The 17,202-nt window shown below is 44.2% G+C and overlaps 1 protein-coding gene across 1 annotated transcript in view; it reads left to right on the top strand.

Moving 5' to 3' along the window:
• GAB3 (GRB2 associated binding protein 3) overlaps nucleotides 1-17,202 on the top strand; it is a 110,475-nt gene that overhangs the window by 72,817 nt on the left and 20,456 nt on the right. Inside the window, exons 3-5 of the mRNA XM_054996911.1 lie at nucleotides 4,768-4,984; nucleotides 6,018-6,490; nucleotides 15,197-15,252. Of these exons, the coding sequence (XP_054852886.1) occupies nucleotides 4,768-4,984; nucleotides 6,018-6,490; nucleotides 15,197-15,252 (746 nt within the window). The remainder of the gene's footprint in view (nucleotides 1-4,767; nucleotides 4,985-6,017; nucleotides 6,491-15,196; nucleotides 15,253-17,202) is intronic.

Consider the following 17,202-nt stretch of genomic DNA (forward strand, 5'->3'; position numbering starts at 1 on the left):
TTTTTTTTTGCTTTTATTCTGCACATTGTGAAGAATTACATTCTACAGATGCAAAAAAGTTAGAAATGTTAGCTCAGTACTTTTAAGATACTACCCCCCCCCCAACTTACACAAACACCAAACTTAGGAAATCCAGGTAACGCTTGTACAGCACATGGAGACAGGTAGTAGAACTACATAAGCCAACTTGCTCATTCCAGACTCTCCACTCAGCCTGGAACATAAATGAGGACGGTAAATGCATTACTTGTATCTAGTAAATGCGCAAACAAGGGACTCAAGATCAAAATGAGAACTAGCTTAGGATTCCCCAAGTGGAAGCTAATAAATTTATTTATATTTATATGAAAAACACGGCTGCGTGCCTCAAGGACCCTGCCCATCTCTTGCCCATCACTATATCTCTCAAGTAGTTTTTCTTTTTTTCTTTCAGTATTTAAATGCAGTTATTGCTAAAAAAAAAAATAGCATCATGATGAAATTAAAAAAGGAAAGCCCCCCAAAATAATGGCATTCTTGACTTTGTAGAGTAGTTGACAGTATCTTATCTCAGTCAAATAAGAATCAATCCACTCACAAGACAGAACCTTTATTGGCATAACCGTAACAGTGTCGAAAACAAGTGGAGCCTGTTAATTGCTAAACGTTCTAAACACACTTCTCCTCTTGTATACACGGTGAAGGAAGTTTGCCACCATAAGAATCAATCAACAGTATTTTAGTACCGTAACTGCCCAGCAATGCTCTATATTCTGTACGGCTGACTTGCTTGTAAGATTTAGTTGGCTTCTATTTATGAAATGCACAGTCTTCTAATGTACTTACCAAGTCAATGCACACAAGTATTTTCTTCATGGGAGTCAATATTTTATAATTAACGACTTTTTTAAAATGCAAAGGCTGTAAGCAGTTTTGTGTGTAGTAAACATTTGACAAGGAGAGGACAAATCACCCGTAACAAAATACTTTGGCTGTGGAATAAAACTACTGCCACCTGCTGGTCAGTTGTGAGTTGCACAGCCTTTTAAAATGTATGCTAGCGTTAATGTCTCAGGTGAGAGTCATTCAAAACCTAAAGTTAAAAGCTTGTATTCATAGATTTAATGGTAAGGGTCCATAAACCAGTAAGCATGTCTGTTATTTATTTTGCTTTTACAGTCCATTTATCTAATTTATATTTTGGAGGTTGTTGGTGGAGCAGCCACTGAGTGCAGTAAGCGCAGAGAAGAATAGAGAATGGAATCCATTAGTCAAATATCTACCCATTATTTAAAGCTGAGGGTGGGAAACAGTTTGCATGTTAAACAAAAATGGATTATCTGGAAGCAAGGAGCTAAATCCTGCCTTGCTGTGCGATGCTTCTTTGATCAGTTGTACCTCTAACCTGGCTTCCTTCTGGTCTCAGTCTTGGAGATAAGCAGGGCTTTTTTTCAGCTGGAACGCAGTGGAACGGAGTTCTGGAACCTCTTGAAAATGGTCACATGGCTGGTGGCCCCGCCCCCTGATCTCCAGACAGAGGGGAGGTTAGATCACCCTCCACGCCGCTCAGCAGTGCAGAGGGCAATCTCAACTCCCCTCCGTCTGGAGATCAGGGGGCGGGGCCACCAGCCATGTGACCATTTTCAAGAGGTTCCAGAACTCCGTTCCACCGCGTTCCTGCTGGAAAAAAAGCCCTGGATACACAAAGGGATGACCATAGGGGAATTCTTCTTGTGGGGAAGATTACTGGGGGGGGGGAGGAGGCAGGAGAAACTACCTTTCTATTTCAATTCCTCCCTTTCCCCCTTACATAGAGAATTTAGACTTGAAAGATTCATGACAGGTTTCATACCAAACTTCTCTGCCTTGACTCCTCCTCCCTGTAATCTTTCCTATCTTGACTGCTTTATCAGTACCTAATTATAGCTTCTGAGCTGTGCAGTATGCAGAATTTATTTCCCAATATCTGGATAGCATCAGAGTTTCTAACAAAATCCAATAAAAAGATCTCCTTTTGACAACCTGTTTACAAATAATTAGTAAGTCGGTTCTCATTGTTTAACTCTTTCCCATCAAGGTACACAGAAACTTCTTTTAGAGTTTAAATGTTTATCCTTTATTGAAATAAACCCTAACCTTTTAAATTAAGCAAGATGTTAAAACTAAATCCATAGGCATGCAGTATCAAATCTCTTAATATTTTTCAAACATAACTAAATATAAACGTTTTAAAATCAGATCATACTTAGTCTACTTTGAAATGCACTGGAAGTTTATAAACACAGTCACCTACATTTCTCACCTAAAATTTCCATGGTCAAAACCCTAGTTTCTTATCTTGGTGACGTTCTTTTATATTGAATGGCATTTGCTGTCTATAGAGACGGATGTTTTACATGGGATAACAATATAAAAATAATATTTTACATGTGACAATAATATTAAAATGTGATTGGTTTTAAATTTAGCTAAATCTTCATATTTGTATTCATGTGACATTTTGCTAACGCCACCATATACCATTGTACAGCTGCACGGATAAGATTCTTACAAAGCTTTGAAAATACTAGTGCAAGCTAGATTGCCAGGTTATACTAAGTCATTTCTAGGAATTCAAAAATAATTCATCTACTTTCCCAACTACTTTTACTTGGTTGTCGAAGATTAAAGAATATATGTATTTTCCTGCAGCCTGCTTAGGAACTGCATGAAAGTACAAAGTTTACTAAAATACATGTGTATAACTGGAGTATATACAATTAAAATCTAATTTCTCTAACACCCTTCAGAAGAATTCCCAGTATCATCTTGTCTCACATATCTGAAGGAGTGAGCTATGACTCATGAAAGCTCATGCTGAAAGAAAGGTTGTTTGTCTTTAAGGTGCGGCTGGACTTCTCCCTTACTCTGATGTGAACGGGCTGACACGTGTCTGTCCCCTCACATCTAGATTAGCCCTTCTATGTGCTTTTCAAAGGGTCATGCAGAAAAAAGCACCTGTGGGAAGAGAATTTGGCTCCACGTTTTAAAGACTGCAAGATCATCTCACTGTGTAAACATTTTACTTCTTGGAAATGTTTCTTGAATTAATATCTTGGCCTGCTTTCCTAGATACTGTTTATGGGTTAGGAAAGTACAGTTCCTACTCAGTGTAAACACCTGGTGCTCTCCATAACTAGAATGTGATGTTATTTTTTTGAATTAATTTCTGGGCATAGCAGATAAAGCAGATTGGTGGGTGGCAAGAATGTCTCGGGGGATTGCACGTCCTGCCATTTTATTCCAAGCAGAGAATGTCGCTTTTTAGTCAATCTCGTTCTTAAAAAATCTAAAAACGGAACACCTGCAACATCTGCACTAAGCCTAACCAAAATGACACAATACGGTGTGGCGCTTTTGAGTTCTGAAGAACTCCTCACTGGGCTAGATGTTTTGTTTACGCGTTTTTTAAGGTGGAGGAGAAGAAAAAAACCAGATCTCTCAGGTCATAATCGGAAGGCCTCTTTTTGAGTCTCTCTACACGAGACCTCTTACACGAGGCCACTCAAGTGAAGGGAGATGCTATGTTAGCTGGGAAGCCAAGTTTTAAAAGACAGATGGGAAAGCTTTGTCAATTTCACCTCTCTAGAGCCAGCAGAGATCTCTCCTCAGAGGGTTTGTTTATTTCCTCTTGGCCTTCTCCAAGCCTCTGTCAGTTTCACCTCCCCTTCTGGGAGGCGAAGAGGAAATAAACCCTCTGAGGAGAGATCTCTGCTGGCTCTAGAGAGGTGGAATTGACAAAGCCTTCCGGTCTGTCTTTTAAAACTTGGCTTCCCAGCTAACATTGTGTCTTCCTTCACTTGAGCGTCCTCATGTAAGAGGTCTTGTGTAGAGAAAATTCTTTTCAGCATCCTTTGTAGAATGTTTTGTCGACTTCCATAGCCACGTGATATGGCTAGCATCAAGTTGCCTACTTGGCGTGCTGGGAATAAAAAGCAAAAAAATAGGAGCCATCTAACTATTTTATTTATTTATTTATTTATTTATTTATTTATTTCATTCAACTTATACCCTGCCCTTCCCGCAAGTGGGCTCAGGGTAGCTTCCAACAAATATATTGATAAAATACAATAAAAACCTATTAACATATTAACACGTTAAAATTCAGGCTAAAAATATATCCCGTAGTTGCTCAAACTTCACCCTGACTCCAAGCAGAATACACAAATCTCTTAAAAAGGCAAAAGCAAAGGGGGGAAAAATAGTAGCCCTTTTATGAACATTTCTGGAGATGAGCTTTTAGCCTGCTCCCACTTGGGGTTTTCTTCCCCCCATGGAAAGTAGGAAGCTCCCTGCTTGAAAGGAGAAATGCTCACATGGTGTTGTGCTCATTACCTGCGTGACTCGTAGCTAAATTCTGGGATTCTCAAAGTAAGTAAAAAACTAAGCAGCTGCATTGGTCTGTAGCAAAATAAGGGCCATTTAATACCTTTATTATATGAGGCGGTGTGTCTTTTGGCTTCACATTTTTCTGTAGACACAAGCACACACTCCATTCCAGCACTTACTGTTTCAACCTATTTGACCTGAGTATTGGTCTTTGGTTTGGTTTGGTTTCAGCCCTTTCCCAGCATTGACTTCATGTTTCATTCCAACAGCCCCAAACAAACATGCAGCAAGGATAAGCAATAAGGAATCTTGAGAAGACTGCAAATTCCTGCCACGTTTTGTGGGGAAACCAGCCCTCTGCAAAATCAAAGTCCCAAAGAGTCTGATTATCTTCTTTGTGTTTGCTTTTGTACGTTGCAGATTCGGGGGACAGCCTGTCCCACACCACTTCCTCCCCACAGCCCTCGCCCGCTGCTTCTGCCCATGCCTTGAGGATTGCAGACCCAAATTTATCTGCTGATCAGGCCGCCACTGACACCTCCGCTGCAGAGGAGACCGCAAGCGAGTCCGAGTCTGTTTTCCTACCGGACTATCTGTTCTTGTCCAACTGTGAGACCGGCAAACTCAGCCACGTTAGGTATGCTAAGCCTGCAATCCAGCACCATCTTTGGAATAGTCTTGCATACAACACATAACCTAAAGGCAAGGCACAACCATGTTTGTCTGATTTTACAGCCTTCAAAAAGTTGTTCTGGACCTCCCTCCTCCCATTACCTGTATCTCACCATTTCTGGCTTGGGTGGTGCTGTATTGTAAGCTGAGGTTCCATTTCTGGCATGGGTGGTGCTGTATGTAAGCTGCGGTTCAAGCAGAATCACCTGTGGTATTGCAGGGGTTACTGAGGCATGCTGTGGACTGGCATGGTGTCCACACATATTTTCATCCAGGCTGACACTGAAAGCTAAATGACACGAGACGCCCAACACGTGTCGGGTTCTTGCAAGTTATCTGGAAAGTGTAGTCGGGCTTGCCCCCGAGTTCCCAGAGGAAAACCCAAATGGAGCAGATTTTTGCTGCAAAAATCTACTCCACTTAGCATTTCCTCCAGGAACTCGAGGGGAGGCGACTACACTTCCCAGGTAAACTTGTGAGGACCTGACACGTGTCAGGCATCTCGTGTAGTTTAGCTCTGAGCCATCACAGAGAAATGAGCATAAGGGACTAAATTGCTTTCCCAGATGCTGAGAACAAACACACAGTTCTCTGAGCTCCTGTATCAGAAGTCTTAATTAAAAAAAAAAACTTGAATGAAACTGCTATTTGATGTTGCTTTAAAATCAAGTGAAACAAATAATCAGACACATCAAACTAGTAAAATTGACTCCTCAGTCCTCCACCTGAAGCCAGCTGGGTGACCTTGGGCTAGTCACAGTTCTCTGGAGCTCTCTCAGCCCCACCCACCTCACAGGGTGTTTTGTTGTGGGGATAATAATGACATACTTTGTAAACTGCTCTGAGTGGGTATTAAGTCATCCTGAAAGGCGGTATATAAATCGAATGTTGTTGTTGTTGTTATTAAAATGGCTTGGAATCATTCCACTACTGTGATTGGGCAAGCCTCCAGAACAGGACAAAAAAAGACAACTTACGATCCTATTTGTCCCTTCCAGGTGCCACAGCTGGTCCAATTCTGATCGGTCCTTGGAACAGACTTCATCAGATGACGTTTTTGTCGACTTTGTGGCCTCTCAGCCCTCATTGTATTTGCAGCCATCGGGCAGCCTGCTGCAGGAGATGACACAGCCTGCCAGTCTCGGAGTCCTTCCCAGGAGTACAGACACAAACAGGCCTTCTTCCAGCGATTTTTCTTCTTCCTCTCCACTGTCAGGACCCCCCTTAACACCAACCTTTCTGGGTGATAAAAGCCAAACTGCTCTTTCCTATGGCATGCCTGAACTCGACATTCTGGCCAACACCCCGCCGCCCAGGCCTCCAAAGCCAACACACTTCTCGGACAGAAGGCCTGAGGAGCAGCCCAGCGGACTGCTTCTCAGTGGACATGTGAGGATCTGTCCTGCCCAAGGGGCCTTGGTGCCAAGAAGGATCTCCTTGTCTGGCTTGGACACCATGCGGAACTGGAGAGGTAAGGATGGGTGTGACGGTCCCTCTGGGCCACTCCCAAGTTTGGAAAGCATACAAACACATGCAAAAGATTACACACAAGTAGAATAATATGCAAGACTGTTGTCTCTCAAACTTGCTGGCCTGCCAGCTCGGGCAACAGCAAGAGTTTCTCTTTGCAATTCAACACATGCTTGTTGTTTCCACATTATAGTCAGCCGAAGCCTTGGTCTGTCAAGATCAGCATTGTCTGCTCTCCGGTGGCTTTCCAGGGTCTCAGGTCACAGTCTTTGATATCACTTCCTGCTGAGGCTTTTAACCGAAGAATGCCAGGCACTGGACCTGGGACCCTCTGCACCCTGTGCTTTGACTCCTGTCAGTTTTATTTTCATTTATTTTTATTTATGTCATTTATAGTCTGCCTTTCTCACTGAGACTCAAGGCAGATTACACAATGTGAGATTAGTACAGTCAGTTTCAAGGACATTTCCATAAACAATGCCATAGGGTACATAAACACAAGTTTACAAAGACAGAGCATTAGCAAGGATCCAATACAGAGTTGAAGAAATGTTGAAACAGAACAGAAGCAATTCTAGGGCTGACATTAGACCACATGAAGCACAAGTAGCTCATAGGAGCACATATTTAAGACAACAGGTAGTACGTAGTGCCTCAGAAGAACCCAAGAGGCATCCCCTTTGTGTCATGAGGGAGTATCGGAAAGAGCCAACACCACTGTTGTAGGAGGATGCTTGGCTTGGAGTCTCCCAGTATTCTGGTGATTGGCCCCCACCTCCCATGGTGGCCATTTTGTGATTGCTCCCTGCAGTTGCCATTTTGTGGTGGAGCCCACTCCCTGTTCTCACTATTTCCAGAGCGCCTGCAGGCTCAGCAAGATTGGGTATTCCTGTTCTAGGCAATTTGTGTGAGCTTCTGAGAGAAGCTCCTACCACTGTGTTATTCTTACCAACAGCTGCAAACAATCTGTACTTGGTAAAAGATCCAGAGGAGTTAGCCCTGTTAGTCTGTAACTCTTTGTCAGTTGCATCTGACAAAGAGAGCTGTGGTTCTCGAAAGCTTATGCTACAGTAAAGTTGGTTCATCTTAAAGGTGCTACTGGACTCTTTTCTACTTGGTAAAGGGTGTTACCACTTGCAAACACCCGTATAACATTCTGACAGCCCTCTCAGATGACAAAGGAGGAAAAACCCCACCACTTTCGTTCTTAAGCCTAGACTAGTCCCAATACAGGACAATATCTTATCCCCTTGTAGTGCAAAAGGGAAGGGACTTCGGGAGGGGTGGATCATTGCTGCTTTTCTTTAAGAGGGAGGAGATGGCTTATCCTCATGGACAACTTTAAAGTGAGAGTAAATAAGCTTATAGAGGATATGTCTGTCAACAGTTATTAACCATGGTTGCTAAATAGAACCAACAGGAAAGTACCAAAGTATGAAGAGGAATATAGTAAAAGTGGAAGAATTTGCAATAAATCGAACTGACACCCACAAAATATTAAAACATTAGATTGTAATAAAAAAACAAATTGAAAAAATTTACACACATTCAATATCAATTATTCATATAAAGCATCCATATGAAAACAGCACATCAAAGAATATAAACACAATGGCATCAGTAAGCCGCTACAATAAGACCATAAGCAGAAGGCGTAGAGAAACATAACATGCAAATGAACCAGAGTATGAACCGGAATGATGCCTGCCAGCAGGCCGCTTTGATGCATAACGTCCCTTAGATCCAGAACATTTTCCTCTAGCAAACCTATGTGTTGAAAACTATCTTTATAATAAAACCACCGGCAGATACCTGGCTGCGGCCATTTGCGCTCTTCCTCTCCAGAGATTCAAGATCTCATCTGGGAACCTCCATGTCCAAAAGCAGTGTACCTCTTCTACAAGTTGCTGGGGAACCTCTCCAGGGGAATGTCTTTCAGTGACATTTGGCTGGCCACTGTGGGAAACAAGTTGCCCGACTAGATAGGCATTGGCCTGGTTCAGTAGGACTTTTCTTGTGCTTTCAGTCACACTGAAGAGTGAGGAATGCACAGCCTCCAAAAAGAATTACATTTTTTTAAAGGAAGAAGAACCCCAGAGGTTTCTGAGATGATGGAGACATCGCTATGGAGATAGCTGTGCTGGTGTTTACCGTGCCTGCATTGGAGGAATGGTTCAGGGTGGAAGAAGTCAGCTTTAAAAGAGTTTAAAATGTATATATTTTGAAAAGGTCAGAAAATGGTGCTGGGGCAGCAGATTTATGTGGCTTGTCAATGCTGATGCTGCAAGCATTACACAAGAGGTTGCAAAATAGTAAAGAGTCCAGTAGCACCTTTAAGACTAACCAACTTTATTGTAGCATAAGCTTTCGAGAACCACAGCTCTCTTTGTCAGATGCATCTGACGAAGAGAGCTGTAGTTCTCGAAAACTTATGCTACAAGTAAGTTGGTTAGTCTTAAAGGTGCTACTGGACTCTTTACTATTTTGCAACTACAGACTAACACAGCTAACTCCTTTGGATCCATGACAGGACGTTGCTGTACCACGTGGCCTGCCAAAGTACGTATTGCTCAAACGACATCAGCAGGCCATCCTGATTAGCAAGATAATTGAATTAATCTGGCAACAAGGATTTCTTTTCTCTTTTTAGTTCTGAGGAGATGATAATTTTTCTCTGGAGACACCACCTCCTTTGAAGAAAACATCTAGATTCACTACAGCAATTAAAATTGAAAATAGTTGTTACAAAGAGTTTGTGGCTGCCACTGTAAATTGTAGCCTCCGTCTCATTGGCCGTTTCCCCATGTCTTAAAAATAGCGCCCCACTCACAGAACGCTGGTGGTATCTTTGCGCAGTTTCTGACATCATCGTTTCCTAAATGGAGGCAGGCAGTTAGGATTCCATTTTTGTGGAAACAGTGACGTCAGAAATCGCGCAAGGAAGCTACCAGTGTTTTGTGAGTGGAGCACTATTTTTAAGACGTGGGGAAATTGTCTTTCTCCTGTCGCCCATTAATGTGTAGTAAACAAAAACATGTGATGCCATTGTGTTCTTAGTCATCCAATCCTTGCAGGACTTCATTGACTGATGGTCATTGACTGATAAACTCACAGTGCAGCCGTGTCACACGTTTTAACTTAGTAGACATTACCATGAGAGAGGTTTGTGAGGCTGTCACTTTCAGTGGCAGTCATGCAACCTCCTTCATGTCTCCGTCTTGTAACTGTAAGAAAGATACGCATACGCACAAATGTCAATTGTCTAATTAACATCTACCTTCATTCAAGTTGAAGTTTGTCAGCCCCGCTTCAAAGTGGGTGATAGATCCAGAGGAGTTAGCCGTGTTAGTCTGTAGTTGCAAAATAGTAAAGAATCCAGTAGCACCTTTAAGACTGACCAACTGTATTGTAGCATAAGCTTTCGAGAACCACAGCTCTCTTTGTCAGATGCATCTGATGAAGAGAGCTGTGGTTCTCAACAGCTTATGCTACAATAAAGTTGATTAGTCTTAAAAGTGAGCGATAAGTCCCTTTATTTCCATGGAGCTGTTCGCCCAACCGTGAATGCTGCTTTTTGCTTTCCGTGGGAGGCACCCTGGAAGTGCATGAAGTGCAAATGACGTCTGTTGCTTCCATAGGATGTACGTGCAAAGGCACGGCCTGCTTGCCTGTTTCAAAAGCTCCTGCCAATGTGACAATATACAAGTGTAATAAATAAATAGCTGCAGGTTGTTGGTTTCAGTGGGATATGCATTTTGGATGCGCATCAGCAGCAGGCACATGTAAATAATCTGTGGACCGTTAGAGCTGGAATAACGTGAGCACTTTTTTGTGCGATGTGTTCTTAATTATTCAGTGGGGAAGGAAAGATTCCATGATGATTCTTTTTTTTAAAAACATGAACTCAGAACTATCTAATAACAACAACATTCGATTTATATACTGCCCTTCAGGACAACTTAAAGTCCACTCGGAGCAGTTTGCAAAGTGTGTTGTTATTATCCTCACAACAATCACCCTGTGAGGTGGGTGGGGTGTGACCGACCCAAGGTCATCCAGCTGGCTTCAGATTTTGTCCAAGAGCATGCATCCACCCACCGATAACATTATTTCCCCATTTATATAAGGTAGCTACTAAAAATTGGACATAAGATGGGTTCAGGACAATTTACTGGTTTATTGCAGCATCCCTAATCTATCTTTTCTGTATGGAGATGTACAAATATGCTCTTTTTTTGTTTCATTTTCCTATTGTGCATTGGCATGAGCCTTTTCGTTTTCTGTTGCTGGTGTTCGTGATTTGTGGGTATCTTTTATAGCAGTTTCACCTCCGGTTTGACGCTCCCCCCTTTGGCCACCACTGCACCTCAATGGCGGGGGGGGGGGGCTGTCAGTCCCCTTTATTTTGCCTTCATGACTCTCTCAAGATATTCCTGTCTCCCTCTCTCACTCTCCGCCCTTCTCCTCTGACTCCTTCCTCTCCACCCACAGTTGTGAGTGGCCTTCCCTTTTATCCCTTCACCGATCACAGTCTCCACCTCCTAACCCCGCCCTCAATAGCCTAGCCGCTGCCTTGGCTGCCCTAAGTAGCCACACCTGTGACAGCTCTGCTGTCAGCTTCTCCTGGCTATTCCCCCCCCCCACCCCCAGTCTGCTTGCTGATCGGCTGTGCAACTGCAACTCCCCTGCCTGCCTCTGGGCGGGAGTGTGGCCTGGCGCCGCCCGTGGTCTGCTGGTGGTGGTGGTGCTGGCCAGCTGTCCCTGCCCCCTGCCCCATCTCCCATTGGCGTGGCTGTTACTCTTCCTCCAGGCTGAGGATAGAGGCTGCCCTGGAGCTCTGGCTGGGAAGATCGTGGTCGTTAGGACCCAGGGGACGCTGCCAAGCCTGCCTCCTGCTGCCGAGGGTCTTGTCTGAGAGCCAAGCTATAAGAGACAAATTACACGAGGAGGAGCAAGTGAAGGGATTCGGAACGTCAGCTGGGAAGCTGAGTTTTAAAAGAGATCGGAAGGCTTTGTCAATTTCCCTCTCTACAGAGCCAGCAGAGACCACTCCTCAGAAGGTTTGCTAATTTCCTCTTTGCCTCCGAAGGCTCTGTCAGTTTCACCTCTCCTTCTAGGAGGCGAAGAGGAAATAAACCCTCTGAGCAGCAATCGCCCTGGCTCTGTAGAGAGGGGAAATTGACAAAGCCTTCCCATCTCTTTTAAAAAGCATCTTCCCGGCTAACATTGCAACTCCCTTCACGTGCTTCTCCTCGTGTAATTCATCTCTTGTAGCTTAGCTCTGAGCTTCCCGCACCTGGGCCTTCTTTGGCGTTCTTGGCCTTCTTTCATGCCTCCGACATCTGTCCTCTCTTTGCCAGGTGAGTGTTAAGGGAAGTAGGGCTGGACTGGGGAGTTGCAAGTCGTGTTTCTGGTGGCTGCCCTGGTGGGTTTCCTAAGTCTGGCCCTGGCGCCGGACACCCAGTGGTGAGAAACTGTGACAGAAACTGGAACTTTTGAATGGCAGCGTCATGTTTGTTAAACTGGATGACACGTTTAGTTCCATAAAGAACTGCACGTACATTGAGATGATGACCAGAGGTCTCTCTCCATGTTCCTCCACCCTCTGAAGCACAGCAAGGGGGCACAAGAGAGTGCCTTCTTGGTAGCAGCACCATGCCTTCTTAAAAGAAGTCCACCTGGCACCATTTTCGTTGACTTTACATCACCCACTGAAGAGGGTGCTTGTTCAGGGGGTCTTCAGAATCTTAGGAGGAGTTATTGCCGATGACTTTCTCGGTGCTGGAATTCACTGCTTTTAACTCTGATGCCGTTTGAAACTGACTTTTTATACTTGATTTTGTGTTGGATCCCGAGGATCTTTTTCTACTAGCAGAGTTGCTTTCCTCCACGCTGAGTCTCTTGCAACAGGTCAAGGCACTGTCCGCTGGAGAAAGTGCCTCCAGCAGCGGAGTGGTCCTGCAGGAGCCAACCGTTCTAAAAAGCAATCGCGGTTTTTATATTGCTTCTAAGCTTTGATCTCACCTACCCTTGGAATCTAGCGGACTAGAAAGGTGCACTGTAACATACAGAGGACCGAACATAAAATCCTGTAAATATGATGCAGGATTGCCTCTGCCCTGCCAGGGGGCAGCAATGAATTAATAACTTGAATGGTTTCGCTTCCATAGCAAATGATGACTGGCATTTTTTTCCCCCAGTAGTGTTTTTGTTACAAAGCCATCATTCAACAGCAGTCAAAAGCAAAATTTCCAAAAGTACAAGTGCTATAAAGGAGTTCAGGTCTCAGGTCATAGAAAGACTGTGAAGAAATCCTGGGAAAGATCTTGGAGAGCAGACTATGCTGAGCTTGCTAAATCAGGGCTTTGACTGAGAGCCAAGCTACAAGTGATGAATGACACTTGAACGGCAAGTGAACAGACTCCCGTGTACTCCTCCCTGTTCACTTGCCATTCACTTGCGCTCCACTTGATCACGTAGAACGCAAGTGGATGGCAAGTGAACAGGGAGGAATACACGCGAGTCTGTTCACTTGCCGTTCAAGTGTCATTCATCACTTGTAGCTTGGCTCTCAGTCTAAAGCAGTGCCATACATGAAGAGACCATGGTTCAATGGTAGAAGAACCAGGGTTGTATCTCTGGCATTTCCAAGCCAAAATGTCAAGCTATGGTTGTTGGGAGAGGCCTTTCTCTGTCGGAAGCGGGAGACCTACTGCCAATCAGATCACACAATGCAAAGTTACAAGGTAGCTTTAGCCAACTCCTCAGTAACTGGGACAACTTCTAAGTTTTCTGTGCCTTGAGAGGGCTAAGAGAACTTTGTCTTCTAAGCCACATTACATGCAATGTTTCGACATGTGCATAGATTCGAGGAACAGCTTGAATAGCCCTGACTAGCCTGATCTCATCTGAACATGGAAATTAAGCAGGGTCGTCCACAGTTAGTACTTGGATGGGAGGCCGCTAAGGAAGACTTAGGGGTTGCTATGCAGAGGAAGGCAACGGCAGTCCTCCTTTGCTTGCCTCCTGCCTGGAACAAAAGAAAAAGAGTCAGCCGTGGTAGCCAGATCCAAAACAAGAATCCCCCCCCCCCTCGTTGGGCAAACCATGGAAACAATATCTGCAGTATTGGAAGGTTTTCTGCAAAAAGAATTTTTTTAAAAAAGTTTTCTTCTGTACTACAACACTTTAAGAACTATGACTTGCCTGTTTACAATGGACTTTTGATTGCTGGCTATTTCAGCTTGCTGATTTTGGACCTTTGTGTGAAGGGTGGATTCTTTGAATGTACATCACCTTGATCAATTTTGAGTGGAGCTTCTGAATACTTATGACCCTGATTATGTATTTATCATTATTCTGGTTTGTTGCACATGTCACTTCACAGTAGGTCATGAGAATGATGATACAAATACTTTTATCTTTACTTTTGGAAAGTGTGGATTGGATTTAATTATCCATTTGTATCAAGAGTTCTTTGAATCACAGTTGGTATGTGTATTGTGGTAACACTATTGATGACTATGTTGCTACGGAGGATTCTTGTTTTTGTTTGGAACACTCCATGGACGGTGTTGCCAAAAGTCAATTGTGACTTGTCAGCACCCAGTTGTTATTATAGGTCCAACAATACCATTTTAATGGTTGTGTGGATGCACTACTGTCTAGCACGTCTCCTTAAAATGGATCATTCTGCATCTGATGCACCTGTGAAAAGCAAAGGGAGTAGGTCTTCAACGAAACCTGTGTAACAAGACGAACAGGAAAAGGACCCTAAACTGAATATGCATATTGGAGAATCAACCATTTATATGAAATGTTCAGTATAGAATAACTTGGGTTTTATGTGTACAAGCCACGATAGTGAATAACAAGTACATCATGTATACAAGCTGTAATAGTCAGTGATAAAGTACCTTCTGGGTTCCACTCATTTAATCACTTTCATCAGTATTGCAGGTATAATAATTTAATGTCCCTGATGGACAAATCAGATCCGATGAAGGTCATGAAAGACATATTTTAACTGTTATCCACTGTATTGGTTTAAGGTCCTTTTGTTGTTGTTCTTGGTGCACCGGGAATCTGATCAACAGCGTTACAGCTGCAACGGAAATATCTGTGAAGCACAGTAACAGATTTTACATTGTATGAAATGTGATTACTGCAGGGCTGTTTCTGCAGAGGTTATCTGCCCTGGGTTCAATACTTTTGGGAACTGGGTTTTTTTCCTTGCTTCCCCACAGTGTCTGGGTGCATGCATGTACCTCCAAGGGTTTACCTGGCTTTTCTCTGACCTGGTTTATTAGGACCAAACAAAACATCACAAAACAGTGAGCGACTTTTGAGTACCCCAGAAAACGTAAATCAAAAGCTTGCTTACTGTATTGTGGTATTTTCACTAGTCCTAATAAAAAGGTACTTTATTGATATTGTTATGTGTAAAATTTGGCTATGATCAGTTAGGAATTTCTCACATCATATGGAGTGGCCGTTAAAGTAGAAAGGAAGAAAAGGAGGAGTGTTAGATTTGAGCGCTGCCCACCCCACTTCTGGCCTAGTTACCGACCACTCTACAAGTTGGACAAAATCATAATTCCCTTCAAGCCACATGCTATGAGCAATAATTACCTTCCAGGTTTTTCTTCCTCTTTTGTGCTTATCCAGTTTTTAAACAATCACTGTGTTGGCTGTTTTTATTTTGCAGCTGACATGGAAGAAAACTCTTTAAGAAGCAGGGATAAGCGGCTTAGCTTGAATTTGGTAAGTTTATTATTTGTTTGTTTGTTTATTTCGTCATATTTATATGCTGCTCTCCAGGGCTTTTTTTCCGGGAAAAGAGGTGGTGGAACTCAGTGGTGGAACTCAGGACAGCACAATGACGTCACTTTGGGTCGGTTGGAACAAGGGGGAGTTTTTTAAAGTTTAAATTGCCCTCGGCAAAATGGTCACATGGCTGGTGGCCCCACCCCCTGATCTCCAGACACAGGGGAGTGCCGAGCAGCGCGGAGGGCAATCTCAACTCCCCTCTGCCTGGAGATCAGGGGGCGGGGCCACCAGCCATGTGACCATTTTCAAGAGGTTCCGGAACTCTGTTCCACCGCGTTCCCCCTGAAAAAAAGCCCCGCTGCGCTCCCTGCAAGCATGTTCAGGGCAGCTCACAACAACAGTAGAAACATACAAGTTAAAATACATAAAAACCAGCAAGCAGGGCATCCCCTATCATATTCCAGGTAGGCTAAAGCAGAACCAGAGGTGCAGCCATGATGTCAAATTGCTGAGCACCTAGGGTGTCGGTGTGTGAGGCATGGGCTGCTAGGAGGGACTAGTCGCCAGCCCCTCAAGCATAGGCCCAGTGGGACAGCTCCATCTTGCAGGCCCTGCCGAAGTGTAACAGGTCTCGCAAGGCCCAGGGCTCCACTGGGAGAGCATTCCACCAGGCCAATGCCAGGGCTGAGAAAGCTCTGGCCCTGGTCGAGGCTAGGCGAATGTCCCGTGGCCCAGGGATCACCAGTAGCGGCTTATCTGCAGAGCACAAGGCTCTCTGGGGGACGTAATGGGAGAGGCGGTCCCATAGGTAAGTGCTCTTTCTTGGCCATTTGAACTGCTCCAGTGAAAGAAGCAAGAGGGATGCCTCATATATTAACTTCCAGGGCATATATACCACTTTGAAAGAGGGATTGCTGCAAGTATACTCATACTATTTTTACCTCCGGAGGAAAACACCACATATGTAATCAGAGGCAAAAAACCTATGCAACCTGTTTGATCAGAGGCAAAAAACCCCTTACTTAACCTGTTTGACCAAAGAGAACAGCAGGACATTAAAAATACATGTGTATACCAAGCCGCTTTTAACTCACCAAAAATGATTGTTTCCAATAGCTGACTACTGCGTTCAATTCCAGGATGGCAGAGAAATGGTTGAGATGACTTTGTACCTGATTCCAACAAGCCAGCCAGATACTTATAGCTCTGTGCATCCCCCCTGCACGTAGTATTCTGAGATGTGCTGCTTTCTTGCTAATGGCCAGGGATAGACTTATTTGTCCAGAGAGAGGAAGAGCCTCTGTGATTGTGGCTCACCCAAGACCTTACTGGAAAAGGGGGGGGGGTGTTGAAGCGTGTTGCAGCCCCAAACTTTGACCCACCATTGTGGGAGTCTGATGCCATTCCTCCCTCATCTGGGGAACTGGTTGAGAGCCAAAACAGAGGAGACACCTGATGCGTGGAGGACACTTGGCAATTTCTGCAAGGTTCGACGAGAGATGTAGTGAGAAAGAACCTCTTCCAGGGAGAAGAGGGAGAGAATCCCCCCCCCCTCTCCCTGGCAGAGATTCTTTCTCTAGGCGTCTCGTCTAGTCTGCTCGGCTCCCTCTCTCCGCTGCCAGAGTGCTCAGCTCCCGAGTGCATTTAGGGGAGCAAGGGGAGTGCACTGGCAGCAGCGAGGGTAAGCGCGCGCCACTTGCTCCCTTGCACTCTGTCTCTTGTTGGATAGAGAAGATTCACTCTTTTTGTACAACAAAGAGTTGGGGGGGGGGGGAATCAAGAAGAAAGGAAGCTTTTTTTCTAGTGCCCTTAACTCCTTAGTTGCTGAATTACACAGTCTCCCCCACCCTCTTTATTTTAAGATCTGGCAGATTCCACCCAGAGTATTTGCTGAACTACACAGAATCTCTCCCTCCCCACCCACTTTGGATGAAATCTGCAGAA

This window comes from Eublepharis macularius, chromosome 13, assembly GCF_028583425.1.
Source record: "Eublepharis macularius isolate TG4126 chromosome 13, MPM_Emac_v1.0, whole genome shotgun sequence".
Lineage (NCBI taxonomy): Eukaryota > Metazoa > Chordata > Lepidosauria > Squamata > Eublepharidae > Eublepharis > Eublepharis macularius.